This window comes from Mus musculus, chromosome 2, assembly GCF_000001635.26.
Source record: "Mus musculus strain C57BL/6J chromosome 2, GRCm38.p6 C57BL/6J".
NCBI lineage: Eukaryota > Metazoa > Chordata > Mammalia > Rodentia > Muridae > Mus > Mus musculus.
The window spans coordinates 145,934,743-145,954,737 of record NC_000068.7 but is presented as its reverse complement, the minus strand read 5'-3'; the positions used below and the strand labels follow the sequence as shown (position 1 = coordinate 145,954,737).

Here is a 19,995-nt window from a genome sequence, read left to right as displayed (position 1 = left end):
TGTATTTATAAACAACTTTTCTAATGGAAAAAAAAATGTCTTGGAGAACATGAGTAAGTCTTACTATTCCTCTGGAAAATGATAATTCATAATATCCAAATGAGTATACTAACTATATGTAAAAAACAAAACAAACAAACAAACAAAAACAAAAACCAAACAACAAGAACTTTGGAGGGCCAGTAAGAAGGCACAGCGAGCAACGATGCTTGCTGACAACCCAGAGTTCAATCCCTGGCAAGATCAAGACTCTGATCTTGGTTCGGATTTTTATCTGAGTTTCACAGTTCTTTGCAAAACTCGAGCCTGAATTCAGGACCTTGCACACAGCAAGCAGGCAGTCTGCCTGCCGGTGCATTTTGCTGTTGTTTGTGCAGGAAGTATTTTGATTGAATCCTTGGATGCTGAACAGATATGGGGTGGGGGTGGGGCGTGAGGGAGGTCAACAGCACTTGCATGTGTACCGAGCTATAAATAATTCTAATCCCTAAATCTGAGAATAATATTAACTAAGAGAAACCACCCTTCAAATAGATAGTAAAAATGGCAGGGAAAAACTGAGAGCTTTAAAAATAAAATTAAGATAAAGTTATAATAACTATTATATTTCCTAAAATATCCTAAAATTTTCATTTATGGGAATTTCTCATTTTAAGAAATAACCAAAACCGCCAATTTGTGAATATGTTATCAATAAAATGTCCTTAAAGAAGGTGACTTCCTGAACAGCTAAGGGTGTCCCTGCCCAGGGGCCTGCCCTTCCTGCCACACATGAAAAAGCAAGCAGCCATACCCTCCTATCTATCGGCCTGGTGACAGCCATTCCAGGGACTTCCTGCCTCCGCACCTTTGCCCACTCTCTCCTTTGGTTGAATTGTGATTCATCCCCCTCCCCGCTCCCCAGACAAATTCAAGGGGTCACCTTGTTTGTGAAGTCTTTTATTTCTTTTAAGTTATTTATTTTTTCAGGGAGGCATGGTAAGATATCAGAAGGTGCATGATCTTCAGAATATAGTTTGATGAGCTTGGACAACTGCACATGTCCCCCACCAATGCACTCTCACGGCCAACTGCCCCCTGCACGATTCCTGCTTGCCCCCTCACAGTCTCACATTCGGTTGGATCATAGGTACCACTAACCTGATTTCTACAGACTAGCTTTATGGGTTGTATACATCGTAAGACTGAGGTAATCAGCACATATATTTTTTTCCCTCTATCTCCCTTCCTTTATTCAGCACAAATCTTTTTACATTTATTCATGCTGTCACTACAGGGGCTGCTCGCTCATGTTGTTGAATGGGGTAGCATCCATTGCAAGGATTTACCACAGCCACAGTGCATACCAGTAAACACTCAAAGGGGGATTCTTAAGTGGGGAGGGCATATGAGGCTGTGTTTATTGCTCTGTGTCCTTCCCTCTTATAAACTAAATATCTTTATAGCTCATTGCAGAGCAGCCCCTCTTTCACTTAACTCTCAGCCCCTTTGTGATATATGTGGTGCTGGCGTTAACCCCAGGGAACTGCACAGGGGAGGCAAGCCTCCGGTGCCTGCAATAAATAACACTCAGTGCTTCTTGGGTTGTTACATGTAATCAGAGGTACACTAAGTGCAAGACCTACGGTAAGTCACAGACCTTCGCAACAGTTCTGTACCGTGTACATAGGACACTGCTAACAGAGAGACACGTGGTGCCCACAGCATCAATTCTTTTTTGTAAACTAGCTTACTGACAAGTGGTAAACCAATATCAGAGTCTTGATCTACAGTGTCATCATCACATGATCTTTAAAATGATGATGCAATACAACACACTCTTGCTTAAAAAAAAAAACAGCCAATTTTGATACTTCTCTAAAATATCTGTCAAATACAGAAGTGAAGAGGGTACAATTACGTCTCCAGAAGGAAGCAATCATCTGTGTGAAGGGGCTTCCTAATGTACTCTTAGGTCAAAGCAGACTATTGTTGTGTCCTCATAATTTTAAGCTGGAGCTCTGCTGGGGGCATAAAGGATCCTCATTTGGGGTCACAGGATGCTGAGTAAAGTATCCTCTTAGGCTGGCTTGTTGGGAGCACAAGTCTCCCACACATTTCCAGGAAAACCAAGAATGTTAAGCACTCAGGATTGTCCTTTCTGAGGGAAGAGCATATAGCCTGTGTCTCTAGAAAGCTGGGAACCAATGGTGATGAATAGCCTGGTGATCTGTGTTATCTGATGCGCCAGGCCGTACCAAGCTTCTGAACCAGGGGTGGCTCAGATTCCAAATGACCTTTACAGCCAGAGACTCCTCCAAGCTCCCCAAACCAGGACAACCAGGACCGGAGATACCTAATGGTCTGAATGATCTTCATATCATCTATACAGCCAGGGGCTCCCCCCAAGTTCCCTCAACCATGACTAGAGGTGGCTAATAGCCCAAATAACATCTATCCTGTATGTATGACTGAGACCAGCCCAGATCCTTTCTTTCTTAGGCTCTTAAGCTAATACAGGTAGCCCATCTCCAGAACCCATCTTGTTGGAAGCAATGACATGTACCCTGACTTGAGCTTTGATATATTTACTCTCTTCATGCACCAGGGATTATATTACACTAGGAATCTTTTTTTCCAAATTATACTGTGTTTAAGTATACTGGCAATAAACCACCTGGCATCAGACCCCCTGAAGTTTGATCCAGGTTGACCGAAGTCAATCTGAACCAAAATTCCATTCTCATCTCTTCGAGGTCCATTGCCCTACCTGCCTACACCTGCAGGGACTCTCCTTCACTGGCTGTCTACAATGGCTTACATACACAGCTGTGTGGTGCTGACTAGCATAACAACATGAGACCTCTCCATCCCAGCTATCAGGATGGAAAACCTCCTGATCCACGCTGACTTCCTTCAGATCAAGCATCCAAAGAGAACCAGGCAGAAGCTTCCGAGACTTAGAGCACTCTTCCACCAAGCTGTGCTGGTGAGAACAGTCATAGCCTCCCCGAGTCACACAGAGGGCACGCTCTGCCCACCAACTGACAAGAGGACTGGTAAAGTCTCACTGTAATGGGGGAAGCAGGGTTTAAGATAAAACAGGGCTATCTTGGAAAACATACTTTGCTACAGCTATTCCCTTAAACTGCTACACTTGGGGGATGACATGGGACACTGATGGTAAAGACTCCAACTGGAAAACTCCTCTTAGAGACAATAGCATCCTTATTCATTAAGTGTCAGAACACAGGTGGGTTTTACTAGGAAAACTAAATCGGCAGATTCACCTTCAAATTTGTTTTCATAGTTTTTTAACTCTCTGCAGGATTAAAGACTGCATTTTAGAACCCCCTAGCAGTAAATGCATAAATTCTGCAGCCACACAGAACCAAATGAAAATCACCAGATAGTCTTGCTAATTATGCTGTCCAAGAGACTCTAGGAATCCTTGAATGAATGGTATGAGTATCATAAAAATTTAATCTACCTGATTGAGGATCCCTTTTAAAAAGTCTCATAAAAATGACCGTCCCGAGAGGTTTACATCACATAGGCGCTGTGCCAACCGTACCTGGCTTTGCGAATATGCAGCTGAGGGTAGTGATTGTGCCTGTGACATATGTGCACTGCAAAGTCTTCATTATAGTTCAGACATGGAATGTTCCCCACTTGGTCAAACACAGTTATCAGAGTTGAGCCTAGATCACAGAAAGAAAGAACCATGTCCTTGTTTCTATCAAGGGATAGCTTTAGGATTTCAGAACAAATTGTGGTCCCCATTCCACGGGGAGCCTTACTGGTCATAATCAAGAACACACGTGAGATGCTTCAAGTCTGGCGACCAATCTTCTTTCCCATTCACAAGTGTCCTACTTTAAGCCGAAGTTCCCTGCCAGCTACTGGGGACACTGGACTGTTGAGGACCTTACCTAGGCTCAAATATGTTGGCACTATAAGGAATATGAAGTACAGTTCTGGCACCGCCTTGAACACAGTCCTGGAGAGGAAAGACAGGGTGAGACCGTGTTAGTAACAAAGCAGTCACACTCCCTCCCCATGAGGAAACAAGGTGTCTGGAAAATCACATGGGCTCAGTTGCGCCCCGCCAGCCAAGGCCATCGTGTCTCCCAGGCTACTTTCTTTTCCCTCTACTTTTCCTTCCATTCCAAAGAGCTCCTCTCCTGCCAGTCGGGTGGGGGGCCTCGGGAATAAAAGGGCACGATGTCTGAGCGGCATACCAGATTTCTGCTGACATTAACCTTTGACCTGGCATCTGGATGGTCTGGTGTGACATTACATAGTGACCTGAAAGCTGAGCCCCCCACCCACACTACCCGGGGGTCTGCACAGGCTGTCAGAGATGCATCACCATGACTCGAAGGATGCTCTCATCCTTCCCCCACCCTGTCATTCAGGATGCTACTGCAGCCTGTTGTGACCGTACGAATTTCTAAAGAGAGGGCTGAGGAAATCTAATTTTGAAAACATGTAAGTTGGCGAGGCTTGACTCTTTCCTGACCACCCCCATCCATTTCTTTAAATTACTGAACTACCTGTTGGCCTCAGAGGGTAGCAATTTAAAATGAGGACTTGCTAGACAACAAATTTAAAGAATTCAATTATTTTCTTTACTGCCGCTAGTAAAGTAAGAGGATTGGTATCATGATAAACTACAAGCAAATTAAATGCTTCATGTCATTTGAAAACTATTTCATAGGGCATCTTTCATGGTTGCCATCTATAAGATCCCCTCCACTCACCGGATGATTTCTTTGAGGCAGCCAGTGGCATATTCATCCACAGCCACAAAGAAGTGCATAAACAGCGTGTTCAGAGGCTGCAGGGGTAAAAAAGACGGGCGTGAAAGAGTGGGCCCAAACAGAGCAGGGCTGAGAGCAGTCCCAAGGGCAGAGCTGGACAGCATGTGTGGGTGACAGCTTACAGCAAAATGACAAGACACCCAGAAAGCAGTCTGAGCCCCCTGGACACTTCACTCACTGCCTTCTGTCTGACGAGCACAGAATTATTTAAGGAAATGAGGACTCTGAGTCTAGAGTACCCAGCCCTTGCTCCTGCCCTCATGGATGAATTGTGGGTAGGGAAGAGCCTGCAGGGGAGTGAAATCGATTACGGACTCCGTAGTCTTGCCTTTGGGGGTGTCTATGCCAAGTGAAAAACAATCACCCTTTGCCCGGGGCTCCTGAGCCAGCAGCTGCTGCTCTATTCATGAGACACGGGGGAGAGATTCTCTTATGAAACTGAACGATGGAAGGCAGATGCCACACTAGGAATCTAAAGCCTTTTGTTGTTGTTGTTGTTGTTCAACATTCCCAGAGTCCAAATCAAATTATTACTCCTGGGATCTAGAAAACCTGGGAGTTAAAAACTCAGAGAAGCAAGACTCTCGCATGGCTTTCAGCAGCCAAGCTTTACGACATCCATCCTTTTAACCTTTGGAGATTAACTGACATAAACAATAACAGTCCTCCCAGATAGCCATCTCGGTCCCTGTGTTCATGAGCATTCTAGAAATAACTCAAATGTAGCTGGCTGCTCATAGTAGTGCTGGCATTTGCACTGGGAGAGTGGGAACTCTGTTTCTCCATTTCCTAGTAAAGCTGCCCTTCCCTTCGTATCAGTTTCAGATATTGGTTCCTAGACCTCTGCACATACCAAAATTGATGGATGCTCAACTCTGGTCTCTCTCTCAAATGGCATAGTATCTGTGTACAACTAGCATATGTCTCTGATGTGCCTATCTTAAGTGTGGCTCGAGGGGATGTTCTACTGTGTTGTTTGGAAATAACAAGAAGCTCTGCATGTGTTCATGTACAAGTTTTAAAAAGCAGCGCTTTCCATCGCTAGGCAGCTGAATCCATAGGTGTGGAACCTGAAGATGAAAAGAGCTGACTGTAGTTTTCTAGGTAGCCTTGGGTTACTAACTACATAGCTATGTGCTGTCTCCACTTCTGTTAGACGGTGGTGTGTGACTCAGAAGCACTCAGCAGGAATTGGCAAGAATAATTGTGATTTTGACCTGTGACCCTGAAAATTCCCCAAAAGCACAAAGCACAAACTCCAAATCCAGATAACAACATACAATAGGGTCCTAAGCATTTTCTATGTGTTAATCCTTTAATCCCATGACCTTTCTGAGCATCTGCTTAGCATCGAACAGGGCTGGCCTTGGGAGTATATAGTTTGCTGCTTGCTCGATTTATCTAGAAAATTCAGGATTTGCTCTGTAAACCTCTTTAAGACAAAAACCATTACTTGGTTGCAAACGCTAATGGGATAGACAAGACGCTGAGGATTTAATTAAGGCTTAACCAGTGCAGCTCAGAAGAAAAATAACATTACAGATGCAAAGCAAAATTCCACATTTTCTGGCAAATACGTTGTAAAAGAATAGAGTTGGGGCTGGGGAGATGACTCCATGGGTAAAAGTGTTTGCACAGCAAGCGTGAAGATCTGAGTTCAAATCCCCAACATGCACACAGAAAAGAGACATGTAGCCCACCTGCCTGGAATCCTGGCATTCCTACGTGACCATGGGAGGAGGAGAAAGGCAAATGCCTGGGAGCTTGAGGTCCAGTTGCCTTGGCATGGCAGCAGAAAACGACCAACTGAGACCCTGGCACAAATAAGGTGGAAGCAAAGACTGACACCTAAGGCTGCCCTGACCTCCACAGACATGCCATATCATAGATTCAGCAACATTTACATATATGAATGTACGCATACATACATGTCCTAGGCATAAGCACACATATACCCAAGCATAAGGATGAATGAGCATGTTGGCTTTAAATATTTTATTTAATCTAATATGTTCATTATATAATTAACACATAATATGAAACTTATTATATTTGATTATTTATTTGCTGAGACAGGTCTTGTGACAGAGACCTGGCTGGCCACTTGAGCTCACAGCAATCCTCCTGACTCAGCCTTTCAATTATTGAGATCACAGGCATACGTGACCATACCTGGATTATTAATATAAAAAAATTCACTAAGGGCATACATCACACATTTTTTTCTACTGAGTACTTCAAATCAAGTGTGTTTTATATTTACAGCACATCCCAGTTCAGACTAGCTAACGTCAAATCCATAATGGCCTCCTGAAATCAAAGACACCAGATTCTACCAGGGCATTTTAAATGTTACAAAATATGACTAAGTCTGAGGCTCTGTTGTCATTTCTAGGGCAACTGCCTAGGTGACAGGGGATATCACAGACATCACGCAAGGACACAGAGACATCAGTGGGATGTGTATATCTGACACACAAATTCCTTGCTTGTAGCTCTTATTACTGTAAAAGCACGAGGTAGGCCATGGTGGCAGCTGGCTGATGAGGCCACCATGTACCCACCCTGTACACTCTGGCCTCCTGGATTCCAGCTTTCTACCACTTGTTTTTTAACTGTTATAATGCTTTCTGCATCAGTTGGGGTTCTCAACCCAGAAACTGACTGACACTTGTCTGAAACCAGGTCCTCCCTTCCACAGTCGGATTGTTCTAACCAACGTGCTTTGTGCTTTCTTACTGTGCATGGGATTTCTTTGTCGAGTTCCCTGAACAATGGGATCCAGTTGTCCTGCTTGGCGACGTTCCAGTTGGGATAGTCCAAGAAGATGGAGTGAGCCATGATCTCCTCCTTGTCATTGCAGACAGTAACAGCGAGGTTTGCCTTTTCTCTGTGAAAATGCACACATGAACAGAGACAACCAAAAGTGAGATGAAGGCAGGTCGACTCCTTCTTCCTCTAGGCTACTGGAGCCTGGGACCTGCTGCTGCCCATTACACCTGGGGGTGGGGGGTGGGGGAAGAGTGTTGCTGAAAGTTAGGCTGTGCTTGTTTGAGGTGTGTGTGTGTGTATGACATCATTGGGTTGTTATTTAAAATTATGTTTTGCCAGAAGTATCTGAAAGCCTTCCTTGGCATACTGGGCAGAAGACCTTTCCATTCCACACTTTCTCCTAACACGGTTACAGTGGCCAACTGTCCTTTGCTAAGACTGAGGTGGTACTCGGGATATGAGCCGTCATGCCAAAAGCCAGCCAAGTCCTGGGCAAACTGGGATGGGCTGGTCTCCTGCACACAGTGGCAAAGCTGTGTTTACTCCCAGATTTGTTGGCATTCTTAGGCAGTTTCTCTAAGCCCAGTCACATAGTGCCTAAGCATCTGTGGTCACCAGTTCATGCTCTACTGCTGTGATAAACACCAGGACCAAAGGAAACTCAGGGAGAGAAGGGTTTATTTCATCCTACACTTCCAGGTCGCAGACCATCAATCAATCACTAAGGAAAGTCAGGGCAGGAGCTCAAGGCAGGAACTTATAGGAGAAACCACCGAGGAAGGCTGCTTACTGGCATGCTCTCAGCTCACGCTCAGCACACATCTATGCCTGAGGGTGCACCCTCGAGATCTCTCCTCTCTCTTTCCCACCGCCCCCCTCGGGATTAAACTTTTGAACCCAGTGTTTCACCAATGTTAGCTAAATACTCTGCGCTATATCTCTAGCTCCTCTGCTAACTTCCTTTTATTTAAGGTTTGTTTATTTATTTATTTATTTATTTATTTATTTATTTATTTATTTATTTATGTGCGTGTAGAAACCCTGAGGTGTTGAATACCCTGGAGATGGCTGGGAATTGAACCTGGGTCCTCTGGAAGAGCAACAAGTGCCCTTAAGTGATGACTAATCTCTCCAGCACCAAGCTACCTTTGTCATTCCGGGCACCGCCCAGTGTGGCGGTCCTTCTCTATCAATTAGAACGCAAGAAAATGCTCACAGACCTCCCCTGGGGCCAAGAAGATGGCAGCGGTTCTTGAACTGAGGGTCCTCAACCTGACAACCAAGACCTGCCACCATGCAGCATCCACCGATCTTGATGCAGAACTAGAGACCCAGAGGGGTCTCATGGAAGTTAAGATTTCCTGGGACCTTCATCAGTCACAGTGTAAGAAGTGGTACCTTCCAGCACTTAGGAGGGTGGACTGTCCCAAGGAACTGACTCGACATCCTAGCTACCTGCCAGCCCTGTGACAGCAAACGCTATGACTCAGTGTGCAGCTTATCACAGGAAGAACACTTGCATATAAACTGACAGGCAATTTTCACTTGTGTAACTGAATGAAGTTCAGCATCATCCAAAGACTACTTCAGAGTCAGATGTCAGGAGTTACTGCACTTTACAACCACCCCTCAGGGCATCTCCAGAGGGTCCAGTGCCCTCCTTTGACATCCAAGGGGACCAGGCATGCATGCAGTGCACACACAGACAGGCAGGGAAAACACTCACACATATAAAATAAATAAATCTCAAAAGAAGAAAATAAACACAAGTGTGGACTCCATACTGTGTGTAGCCCAATTTTTTCTACTTGATCTCAAATCATTTGACTAAAACAGTTCATCAAGCAGCGCTCTCTCTCTCTCTCTCTCTCTCTCTCACACGCACACACACACCACCCCTTATGCTTTAGCTTCATAATTTTCTCTAAATCAATTCACATTGGGCTTACATAAAAATATTTTATCAGGAAGTTTCTATCACAAATGGGAAAACATTCTCCTCTGCTATCAATGGGAAGTAATTATAAAACATCTTCGAACTAAAGTTGCGTGCATGCAGTGAGATCTCTTTGGAGTCCATTATGCATATGGACATCTTTAGGAAACACTGTCCTGGGGATGGTGATGCCAGCACCTACCACTGCTGGCCCTCTTCATGGGAAGTTACAGTGACACAGATCTTCCCCCTCAGCCATGGGGGCAATAAACCAGGATACACATGGTCCAAAAGCCCTCCCCAAGGCAAGTGTAATGAAAGAAAGGTCCTGTAGATTTCAGGAATATAGTATCCATGTAAGGGGTCCACTGAGAAGAAAACGCAAGCCCATAACCTCTCAATCAACAAAGACTTTTCCTCTTCCAACTCCCTTGGGCTTTTCTGCCCTAGGCCATAACCTACCTGAGAGCCATCCTTCTAGTTCATGTGAAAAAAACACCCATCACACAAAAAACAGCACGGATCAGATATGACCATCACACCAGTGGTGGGAAGAGGTGGGCAAGCACTGAGGACAGGGAGCTGCCAGTGCCCTGGGGGTGGGGGTGGGGGAGCAAGGGACAAAGTGTTCCTGGAATCTCAATTTTAACTTGAAATGCATTTATCCATGGGAACCGTAGGGTGGTGCTTGGGTTCTATAGCACAATTAACACGGTGCCATACTGCACAGACATTATGGATTAAATAAGCTTTTGTGGGTTGGCCCGGGAAGCCAGCCAGGAACAACTTTGTTTCAATGGGGAAAATGCACTATAATTTCCAAATAGCTGCCATAATAAAAAGAGACTTCTGTAGCATTATCCTTTTGTGTACATAATTTCCATTTGTTACTGCCCCTTAGTCATTGTGCCCTGCTAGGGACAGATAAAAACCATTCTGGGATCAAAAGTGGGGTTATGGAGGATAAAACCCATGCTGGGGTGGGGTGGGGGGGGAGAAAATGGCAGTAAGAGACGTCATGCTTTTTAAAGATAGGATTTAAACTGTTCTTTGTAACCATTCAAATACAGGCTATTGGGACCTTCAATACATGTACATAGCATGTCTGAGTCTATACGTGATAGATGCATGTATGGCATGTATTTCGCACAAATGTCATTAAAGCTCAAGGATATTGAATTCCAGCAATGGAAACCAGAACTACTTTCTTCGGAGTAACAAGTGTCTCATTTGTTCCACTGGCTTAGGGAACCTTTTCCAGAGGCAGGCAAAACTTATTTCACGAGTACTTGGTGGGGATCTTAGTGAGGCAGCGTCCTTTCTGCTCCGTTTTAAGCGAGTGAGCAAGAGACCTCAGTGTTCACTGGATTCATCACACGCAGACGGGAGGCTGGGATGGGGCTCTGCTCATCCAGGCCACTGTGTGATGTCTGCTTCCAGCATGGGAGCTTCAGTTCCCGCCCTGACTCTTCTGCCTTGGCCAGTCTGCTCCTTTTTTATCCTGGTCAGTTCTACTCATTTCTTTGTGAATCAGGGGAAAAAAAACCTAAATAGATGAGAAAAGAAATCACTGTTTTGAGAAATGTCTCAAAAAAGAATCAGTCATTAGGCCTTCAGGTCAGCCTGGCAAAGGGCCAGGAATTAGCCTGCAAAATGAAAGAGGGGTGGGTTTGGGAGCAGATGTTCTTGATGCTGCAGGAAATGAAAATGTAAATTTACCTTTCCTCCTGAAGTATGCTGGCCTCTAAGGCTGCTCATAACCTTTATAAGGATCACATTTTAACATGACTGTTTCTGGCCTTGAACTCCACAACACTTTTGTCTCGATCTCCCAAGTACTAGGATCACAGGCACTGTGTCACCTTGTCTGACTTACATATAGACTTGCAGTCTCACCACACCTTTCCACGTGGCATAGCTGCACTTTCCTATCTACTAACTGAGGAAGTAAAAATTGCTCCAAGATCCCGCTTACCTTCAGAGCTAACTGGCTGCGGAATGTCAAGCTTTGTGGAATTAGCACATGGCTTAATTAGTACAGGATTTGAGAAAATAGGTTTGTGGAAGCTTTCAGGAAAAGACAAAGATCTGTAGGTGGGCCTCAATTGTAAGACACACACTTTCTGCAGTCCTTGTCTGAATACCCAATTAATGATCCTGCCTTGGAGGACCAAGGAAGAGGCCGTACATTCTCTGCCCAACCTGCTCCAGCCAGATGGAGCGAGTTTGCGATGTTGGAAGGGAACAGAGTGAAGATGGACCTAAGTTAGGATGGGAGGATGGAGTTGTTGGCGTGGCTGAGGTGGAAGGAGATGAAGGCAGGCAAAGGCTACACTAAGTCTAAAGTATCTGCTTATGGCCCAAGGAGGCCAGTTCTCCAAGAAAAACAAGATACTTAGTTGCAGGTCTACCCTCAGTGTTAGATACTAACCATGCTGGAGTCACAAATTCATCCAAAACTAATTCCAGACTTTGTAAGGTGGGAAGTTGCTATGTACATCTATTGTCTTATCTGTACTGGTTTTAGAAAATGGTCACAGCCTTTCTCAGAAGCCCTTTCTGCCTTGTCTTCATCATCAAGCTCTCATACACACTGGGTACCTCTCTCTCTCCCCCTCCCCACTTAGGATAGTCTCTCTACATAGTCTTAGCTGTCCTGGAACTCACAATGTAGTCCAAGTTGACCTCGAACTCACAGAGATTCTCCTGCCTTTGCCTCCCAAGTACTGGGATTAAAAATCTGCACCACTACACTCAGCATACATGGGTCTCTTTATAGGATTCAAATTGGCCAATCAAGGTCTGACAATACCTTGGCCATCGCTATACTATCCCCAGAGTTATACCTAGAAATCTTTATTGAACATGTCTATTGAGTTTCCTTCTTCCAGATTTGTTCGAGTCTTTTGCTTTCCAACATGAATTTAGAGTTTTGTTATCAAGTTCAACAAACAATCCTTGGTGGTTGGCTTTGCCCATTTGTGACTTTAAATCTTCATATCTAAAAGGCAGTAACCCCCTTGATTTATATAATTTTTCCTTAATAGCTTTCAGAAATTGACAATATCCCCCAAGAACATAGGGGTGATCATGTCAGTTTTAGACTAGATACTTTATATTCTTTGGCATAAGTGTAGATGTCTGACATTTCCAAACTATCCACAGCTAGTTCTGTTTATGAAAATGGCAGTTTACTTTAATTTGATGACTTGGCAGCTGGCAACCTTAAACGTCAATGTTAAGTCTAATTATTATTTACATATTCCTTCTGATGTTCTACATAGCGAATAAACCACCCCAGGCTCAAGAAACACCATGGAAGAGAGAGTGGAAAAAATATGAGGGATGGAAAGATGGCTTAGCAGTTAAGACCACTCACTGCTCCTACAGAGGAGCAAAGTTCAATTCCCAGCACCCACACGGCGGCTCACAACCATCTCTGATCTCACCCATCCACAGAAAATCAAAGTATGTGTTAATGTGAGGAGGACGGGCAGAGGTTCTCTGAAATACTGGCTTTGGCCAGAACGAGGCCATTGTACTCATGAGCTTACTGGAGGGAGGTTTAACTATACAAAGTCAAGGGAACAGGATGTTAACATCCCAGCAGGCAGGAAGAACCAGATTCAGTAGGTTAAAAATGGAAAGGGCTGTGGGAGGGGCAGGGACGGATGGACATGAGGGTGGGAAGGGATGTTCTAGGAAGAGTGGGAAGGAGGAGTTGGCTAACAAGACATATTATATACATGTCCATAATTATCAAAGAATAAATAATGGGACAAAAACAAAGAATAAATCATTTGCCAATAAATAATCTATTTTGTTTTCTCAGCTGTCAACATGTACCGTTTTGTTTTACTTTAGTTTTGCTGTTTTAAGAAAGGGTCTTCCTATGTAACCCAGGGTGGCCTTGAACTCACAATTCTCCTGCCTTAGTCTCCTGAGTCCTGGGATTGCAGGTGTACGCCATCATACGTACATCATATATTATCATGGCATGAAATGGTTTTATAGCTTCAGCATGTTAAGGGAGTTCTTATGTTGAGTTATAAGTAAGAATAACTTTAAATTTATTAGATATTATTATATTATATACTTATGTTAAATACATATAAATAGTATATTATACTTTATTATGTTATATTAAATCAGGTATTGAGATAATTTTATTTCTTTTCTTCCTTTACTCTGTCAATGAAGCCAAGAGTTCTCATTCCTGCATGTACCAGAGACTGATGTTAAGTATCTTCCTCAGCCGTACTCCATCTTACTTTTTGAGACATGGCCTTTGCCATCTTTGCAAGCTCCTGGGGTCCTTTTGTCTCTTCCCCAGTACCAGTTTTGTTTTGGAGATCCTGGGGAGGTTGGGTTTGTTTGGGGTTTTTTTGTTGTGGTTCTTGTTGGGTTTTGGTGATGTTGATGTTGGTTTGGATTTTTGGTTGATTTGTGTGGCAAGCACTTTGCTCACTGACCCTTCTCTCCATATCTATATATGTGTGTGTGTGTGTGTGTGTGTGTGTGTGTGTGTGTGTGTGTGTGTGTGTGTGTGTGTATGTGTATAGAGAGAGACATGCATAGATGTATTGATATAAGTGAGATACATATATATACATATGTGTATACACACATTCACACACACATACAACAGGCAGAACAAGATCTTTGAAGAAAAACATTTGTTCACATTTTCAAGTTTAGAAGAGCAAACCTGGGCTCGGCCACTTCTGTAAGCCTGACCTCCTGCAAGCCTCCCATTCCCATCCATAAGATGGAAACAACAGCTGGTACCTCAGAGAATGGTCGGAGTAACCCAATAACATAATCCTGGTAGGCACAGAGCCTGATGTAAGTTCTCAAAGCTTGGTCACATTAATAATGTACCCCAGCTGATTGTACCCATGAGTGGGTCAGTTGAGGTTTCAATTCAAGTTCGCTTAACTCTAAAGCCCATGAGATGTCTTCAATTTACACACCACTAGAGGACAGAGAGGTTGGTTGTCCCCTAGATTTCTTGCTAGGCATTTGTCACTGTGCAGTGAACTGCCATGAGATCAAGGCAGTGGGCTCCCTTTTTGGTGCGTGATAAGCTTTTTAAATGGTGGTAGTGGTTTTCTTGCTGGGAATTGAGCCCAGGGCCTTATGTGTGCTGGGCAAAAGCTCTGTCTCTAAGCAACACTTCCCCAGCCCTGCAGTAAAACTGACAAGCCTTCTTGAACTCACTTGGCTATGTACTTACAGCAAATAGATTATGTTGAGCCTCCCAAACAGCTTCTGAGTAAACTTTCTAACGAGGTTTTTGATACAGAAGATGTCCTGGGACTCTGTTCTTCGGCAGTGTACCACCTCGACCTTCCCTCTGGGGGACGTGAGGATGGACATTTTCCTCTCCTGTCCTCGAGAGAGAGAGGGAAGTCTGTTACTCATCTCAGATGACAGGCTAGCTCAATCACAGTACATACAACACTGGACAGTTGCTTAATTTCATGTGGCCGGAGTACACCTGTGCAGGGGTGCTCAAGGGGCACTCAGGGGCCACATTTCCTCAGGTGGTTGGCTATAACAACTGTCATTGCAAACCTGCTAAAATGCTGTTCTCCTAGAAAAAGAACTGAGAACTGGCCTGCCTAAAACTGTCCACAACTGTTTTAAAACTGCTTTAGATAGTGAAAGGGATTGTTGAATAACTTAACCCACTGTGGCAGCAATACAGTTGTGTTATAAGGAAAATATTGACGTCCATCCCCACATTCTGAATAAGTTTGCTCTTATGGAACCTGGAACCCTAAAAGATAGCAATCTTGAAAGGTTTTATGAGACAAAAATCTAAAGTTTAAACAAGAAAGCATAAGCTTCCTTAAAGAGTTTTCCTGAGGGGTTACCATGTTTCGAAACCCTAGGTGCCAAACCTATTCCAAACCACGAGTTTGGACATATCTTGGAAATGTCTCCCCAAAAGCTCATGTATTAAGGGTTCAGTCAACAACTTGAGTCACTACCGGGAGATGGTGGAACATTTAAGAAAAAGATAGATCACTGAAGGCATGCTCTTGTAGGGGAAGAACCCCAGTCCCTTGCTGTCTTTCTTGTTGCTTTGTGGCCACCATGAGGTGAACAGACTTCCACTGTCCTAAGTTCCCATCATGTTGCTGTCAGAGGCCCACAGCAACAGGGCAAGGTGAGCAGGGATGGACAGAGCCCTCTGGAATCATGAGTTCAAATCAACCACTTTTTCTTCTTCTTCTTCTTTCTTTTCTTCTTCTTCTTCTTCTTCTTCTTCTTCTTCTTCTTCTTCTTCTTCTTCTTCTTCTTCTTCTTCTTCTTCTTCTTCTTCTTCTCCTTCTCCCTCTCCCTCTCCCTCTCCCTCTCCCTCTCCCTCTCCCTCTTCCTCTTCTTCTTCTTCTTCTTCTTCTTCTTCTTCTTCTTCTTTCTTTTTGGACAGAGCCCTCTGGAATCATGAGTTCAAATCAACCACTTTTTCTTTTTCTTTTTCTTTTTCTTTTTCTTCTTCTTCTTCTTCTTCTTCTTCTTCTTCTTCTTCTTCTTCTTCTTCTTCCTCCTTCTTCCTCCTTCTTCCTCCTTCTTCCTCCTTCTTCCTCCTTCTTCCTCCTCCTCCTCCTCCTCCTTCTTCTTCTTCCCTCCTCCTCCTCCTCCTCCTTCTCCTCCTCCTCCTCCTCCTCCTTCTTCTTCTTTTTCTTTCCATACAGGGTTTATCTGTATAGCCCTGGCTGTCCTGGAACTTACTCTGTAGACCAGGCTGGCCTTGAACTCAGAAATCCGCCTGCCTCTGCCTCCCGAATGCTGGGATTAAAGGCGTGCACCACCACACCCGGCTCAACCACTTTTTCTTACAAGCTCATTATTTTTGTCCAAAAAGTGGAAAGCTAGCAAATCCATCAAAGGCTTAGAAGAAGTCCATCACAGAGACTTACTTTCTCCTTAATACACACATCTTTTCCACAGTCTTTCTCAGCAGAACCCTCTAATGGCTGCAACAGCAGCGTGTCCGGGTTCCAGAAAGTTGGGAAAATGCTGCCAACAGCAACAGTAGCCCACAAAATGGTTTCAATTTTTCACTTAACATCTCAAAGCTTGTCTGCCTCTTCTTTCCATATCTCTTTCTCCTTCTGCTCCTCCCTCCCTCCCTCCCCTTCCAAGGGAAGAATTACTACATACTAATAGGTCAACTGAAATCAGGGAAGTCAGCTTGGCACGGTCACAGAGAACAATATAGAAAGCTATCCTGTGGGCAACTCTTAGTCTCCTGCACTGATGACCACAGTTCTGACTTCTAGCATGCAGTTGATCTCTGCCAATTTTTAATCATTATATAAACGGAATTACATAGTATGTATGACTTTTATCATAAGACATATCCTGTTACTTTTTTTAAGCTTAGATATTCCAAAGAAGTTGAATGCTGCAGGACTCTGAAGATGAAACGGACTGTGCTCATGCCCTGTCGAAGAAACCAAGCCTCCGGGGAAAACAGTGGCTTGGCTGAGGTCATACACATGCAGTCAGAAATAAAAACCATTGGCATCTCAAGCCAGCACTGCCTCTGCCATTCCCCACCGTGAGCTCTCTTCCCTCTCGTCACTGTTCCCCAGGGATTCAGATCAAACCGGTCCTGGTTTCCCTTAACTGCAAATCTTCAGTGAAAAGTGTGAGATGGAGTTGACTAGACCCTGGGAAGATAGCAGGGTGACAGGCTGGAGTCCTCCAGTGGCCTTCCCACCATCAACTGCACAGGCTTACAGAGAAGTTTTATCGGCACCTTCAAGGCAAACATAGCTCCTGGGGATGGCTCAATGTTGCCCAAGCTTACAGAAATGGAGAGGTATCAGAGATGCCAAAATATTCATTTTCTTTAACCAGTTCCCATTTTACAACAATAACTGACCAGTGAAGCTGTCCAGATGTTTCCATTGCCCAGGCGTTTAGCAAGCCGTGTGAGCTGGGTACAAGGACTTTTGATTTTCACAGAGCACAGTGGGAGAGAAGCAGATCCCTATGTGTGACGTGGTCTGTGTTGTGTAGCCTTGGTGTTATGGTGACCGTGGTGGTTATCTAGAGAACCTGTGCCGTCGTCCTTAGCGCTGCCCAGCTGTTGCCTAGTGGAACCATGGACTCAGAATAGAAGCACTTCATGTTGCAAAGACAAGAAGACCTTGGTATCTAGGCAACATCTCCAAAACCTGGGATACTAGCTTCCTCTCCCCCACTCTCTTATCTTAGCAGCTATTGGCCTGTCGGGTGGTTTCACTTTAGGAGCACAGCAAAAGTAATTTCAGTGTATTTAATGTTTGGGAAACGAGATGATTTTGAATATTTGGATGACATGGTTTAGAGCTGTGGCAAATGCTTTGATTTTGGCTATACTCATTTGTAGTTTGGAAAAATTGCAAAAGAAAGTTTAGAGAGAGTAGGAGTGATATCATGGCATACTTATTTTTTTCCCCAAATACTAGGAGTTGGGCAAGTATGGAAATTCCTTAAAACAATTATCTATTGCCAGATGTGGTGGTACCAGCCTTTAATCCCGGTACTTGGGAGGCAAAAAGCTGGTAGATCTCTGGGAGTTCCAGGCCAGCCAGGGCTACACAGTAAGACCTTGTACCAGAAAACAAACAACACCAAAACAAACAAACAAACAAACAAACAAACAAATCATCGTCATCACCACCTGTAACAAAAAACTCATAAGGATTTAATTAAGTCACTAATAAATGACGAGCGTAAATGCACGTTACTAAATGAGAGACAGTAATCTGAAGAGGTATATGACTCCAACCATCTACAAAGAACTACAGAGACATTAAAAAAAAATAGATCAATCGATCCCTGCTACCTCAGTCCAGTGTCCGCACTCTCTCAGCCCCCAAGGCTCTCACTATCAGAGAGGAGGCAGTGTGTGCGCTCAAGAGGCAGTGGACGACTACAGAAAACATCTGGACACAGCAGCGCAGCACAAAACCTGTGCAAACTCAAGCCAGACCAAATCCCCTTATGGAGAGATGGGCACACAATACCACACCTGGCAGTGGAGAAATTGGTCATTTTTTAGCTGCTGGAAAGCATGAGTTTTCTCTAAGAGTATAACATTCTGGTAAGTTGACCAAGCTCCAGTAGACCACATATCCAAGAATATCTGGGCAATACGAATTAGTCTTCAAAGGTTAAAAAACAAAAAGACACACAGTTGGGTGAATAGGGAGTGGGGTAGATCTGGGGAAAGCTGGAGGAATGGCTATGATTAAGACGCAAAACTTTCAAAGAAGGAATTAAAAAACAAACAAACAAAATGCTTGATAAAAAGGAGTATTGATGGACAAAGGCTCGAGGGGGAGGATGAACAGGAGGTACCCTGAGGATGTTGACAGTTCCAGGCCAGCCTGGTCTACAGAGTGAGTTCCCGGACAACCAGGGAATCAGGACTACACCGAGAAACCCTGTCTCCAAAACAAAACAAAAAATCTTGCCGTTGTCCTAAATCTCAAGACTGTTACAAAAGTAAACTCTAACAGTTTCTTGTAACTGACACGGGGTGGGGATGGATCGTAGAAAGTCCTTTGAGGGTGGGGAAAGAGTAGGAAAAGCTCACCTTCCCAATTTTGCTGTCAATTCCAAAATTTTTATTTTAAAAAATTATCTTAACTATATGCTAAATCACTGTTTTTAATGTACTTCAGATATTATACGTACTAACATCTAGCGAGTATTTTACAGAGACAGATTTTTTTCTTTAATCTTAAGGAAATAGATACTTTTATCCTTTTATAGCTAAGGATATTAAGGATAAGAGAATTGAGATAATACAAATTTACATGCCGGGCGTGGTGGCGCACGCCTTTAATCCCAGCACTTGGGAGGCAGAGGCAGGCGGATTTCTGAGTTCGAGGCCAGCCTGGTCTACAGAGTGAGTTCCAGGACAGCCAGGGCTATACAGAGAAACCCTGTCTCGGAAAATAAAAAAAAAAAAAAAAAAAAAAAAATTTACAGACTAAAAATTTGATCAGTTTCTGTAGGTGCTTTGCTACTGACTAATTTCCACCTTTCTCTAACATCTTGTTTCAAAAATACCTCTTCTGATTTTTTTTTTAAAAAAATCCACATTTCAAGATTATTAACTTGGTCCAATCGCGGGGAAGCCTAAGGCGAGGGGGCGGGAACTCGAAAGACTACAAATCCCAGAATGCACCGCTGCCCAGGCTGCTTGCAGGGTTTCCTCGGTGCTTTTCCCTTCTCCCCGGAGTTTCTACACCTGAAATGGATTTCTACGCCCCTCAAAGGTGCCACGGCCTACAGCTGCACGCATCCCGGAGATAGACCTGGATGAGCCCTCGCCGCCAGAGCCCTATATCCCTGCGGCGCAGCCCGCCCTACCCACCTCACCCGCAGCTCCAGCAAGCCGCAAGTCTCCACAGAGGACGCGCACACAGTTGCTAAGGAAACGACGCGGCGTTTCCCCTGACTGGTGAGGCGGTC

At 44.1% G+C, this 19,995-nt stretch overlaps 1 protein-coding gene across 8 annotated transcripts in view; it reads right to left on the bottom strand.

Moving 5' to 3' along the window:
• Cfap61 (cilia and flagella associated protein 61) overlaps window positions 1-19,981 on the bottom strand; it is a 280,279-nt gene extending 260,298 nt beyond the window's left edge. For 2 of the 8 annotated variants that reach the window (NM_001369121.1, NM_175280.3), the window contains exons 1-6: window positions 19,898-19,954; window positions 14,747-14,898; window positions 7,542-7,692; window positions 4,743-4,819; window positions 3,912-3,979; window positions 3,554-3,680 (exon numbers count right to left, since the gene is read on the bottom strand). In NM_001369121.1, the coding sequence (NP_001356050.1) occupies window positions 3,554-3,680; window positions 3,912-3,979; window positions 4,743-4,819; window positions 7,542-7,692; window positions 14,747-14,889 (566 nt within the window). In that variant the 5' untranslated portion in view covers window positions 14,890-14,898; window positions 19,898-19,954. Of the gene's footprint in view, window positions 1-3,553; window positions 3,681-3,911; window positions 3,980-4,742; window positions 4,820-6,502; window positions 6,809-7,541; window positions 7,693-14,746; window positions 14,904-19,897 lie in introns of those variants that run through there. The other 6 variants (XM_030252249.1, XM_030252246.1, XM_030252245.1 and 3 more) reach the window with 6 other exon arrangements.
• Between the last annotated feature and the right edge of the window lie 14 nt (window positions 19,982-19,995).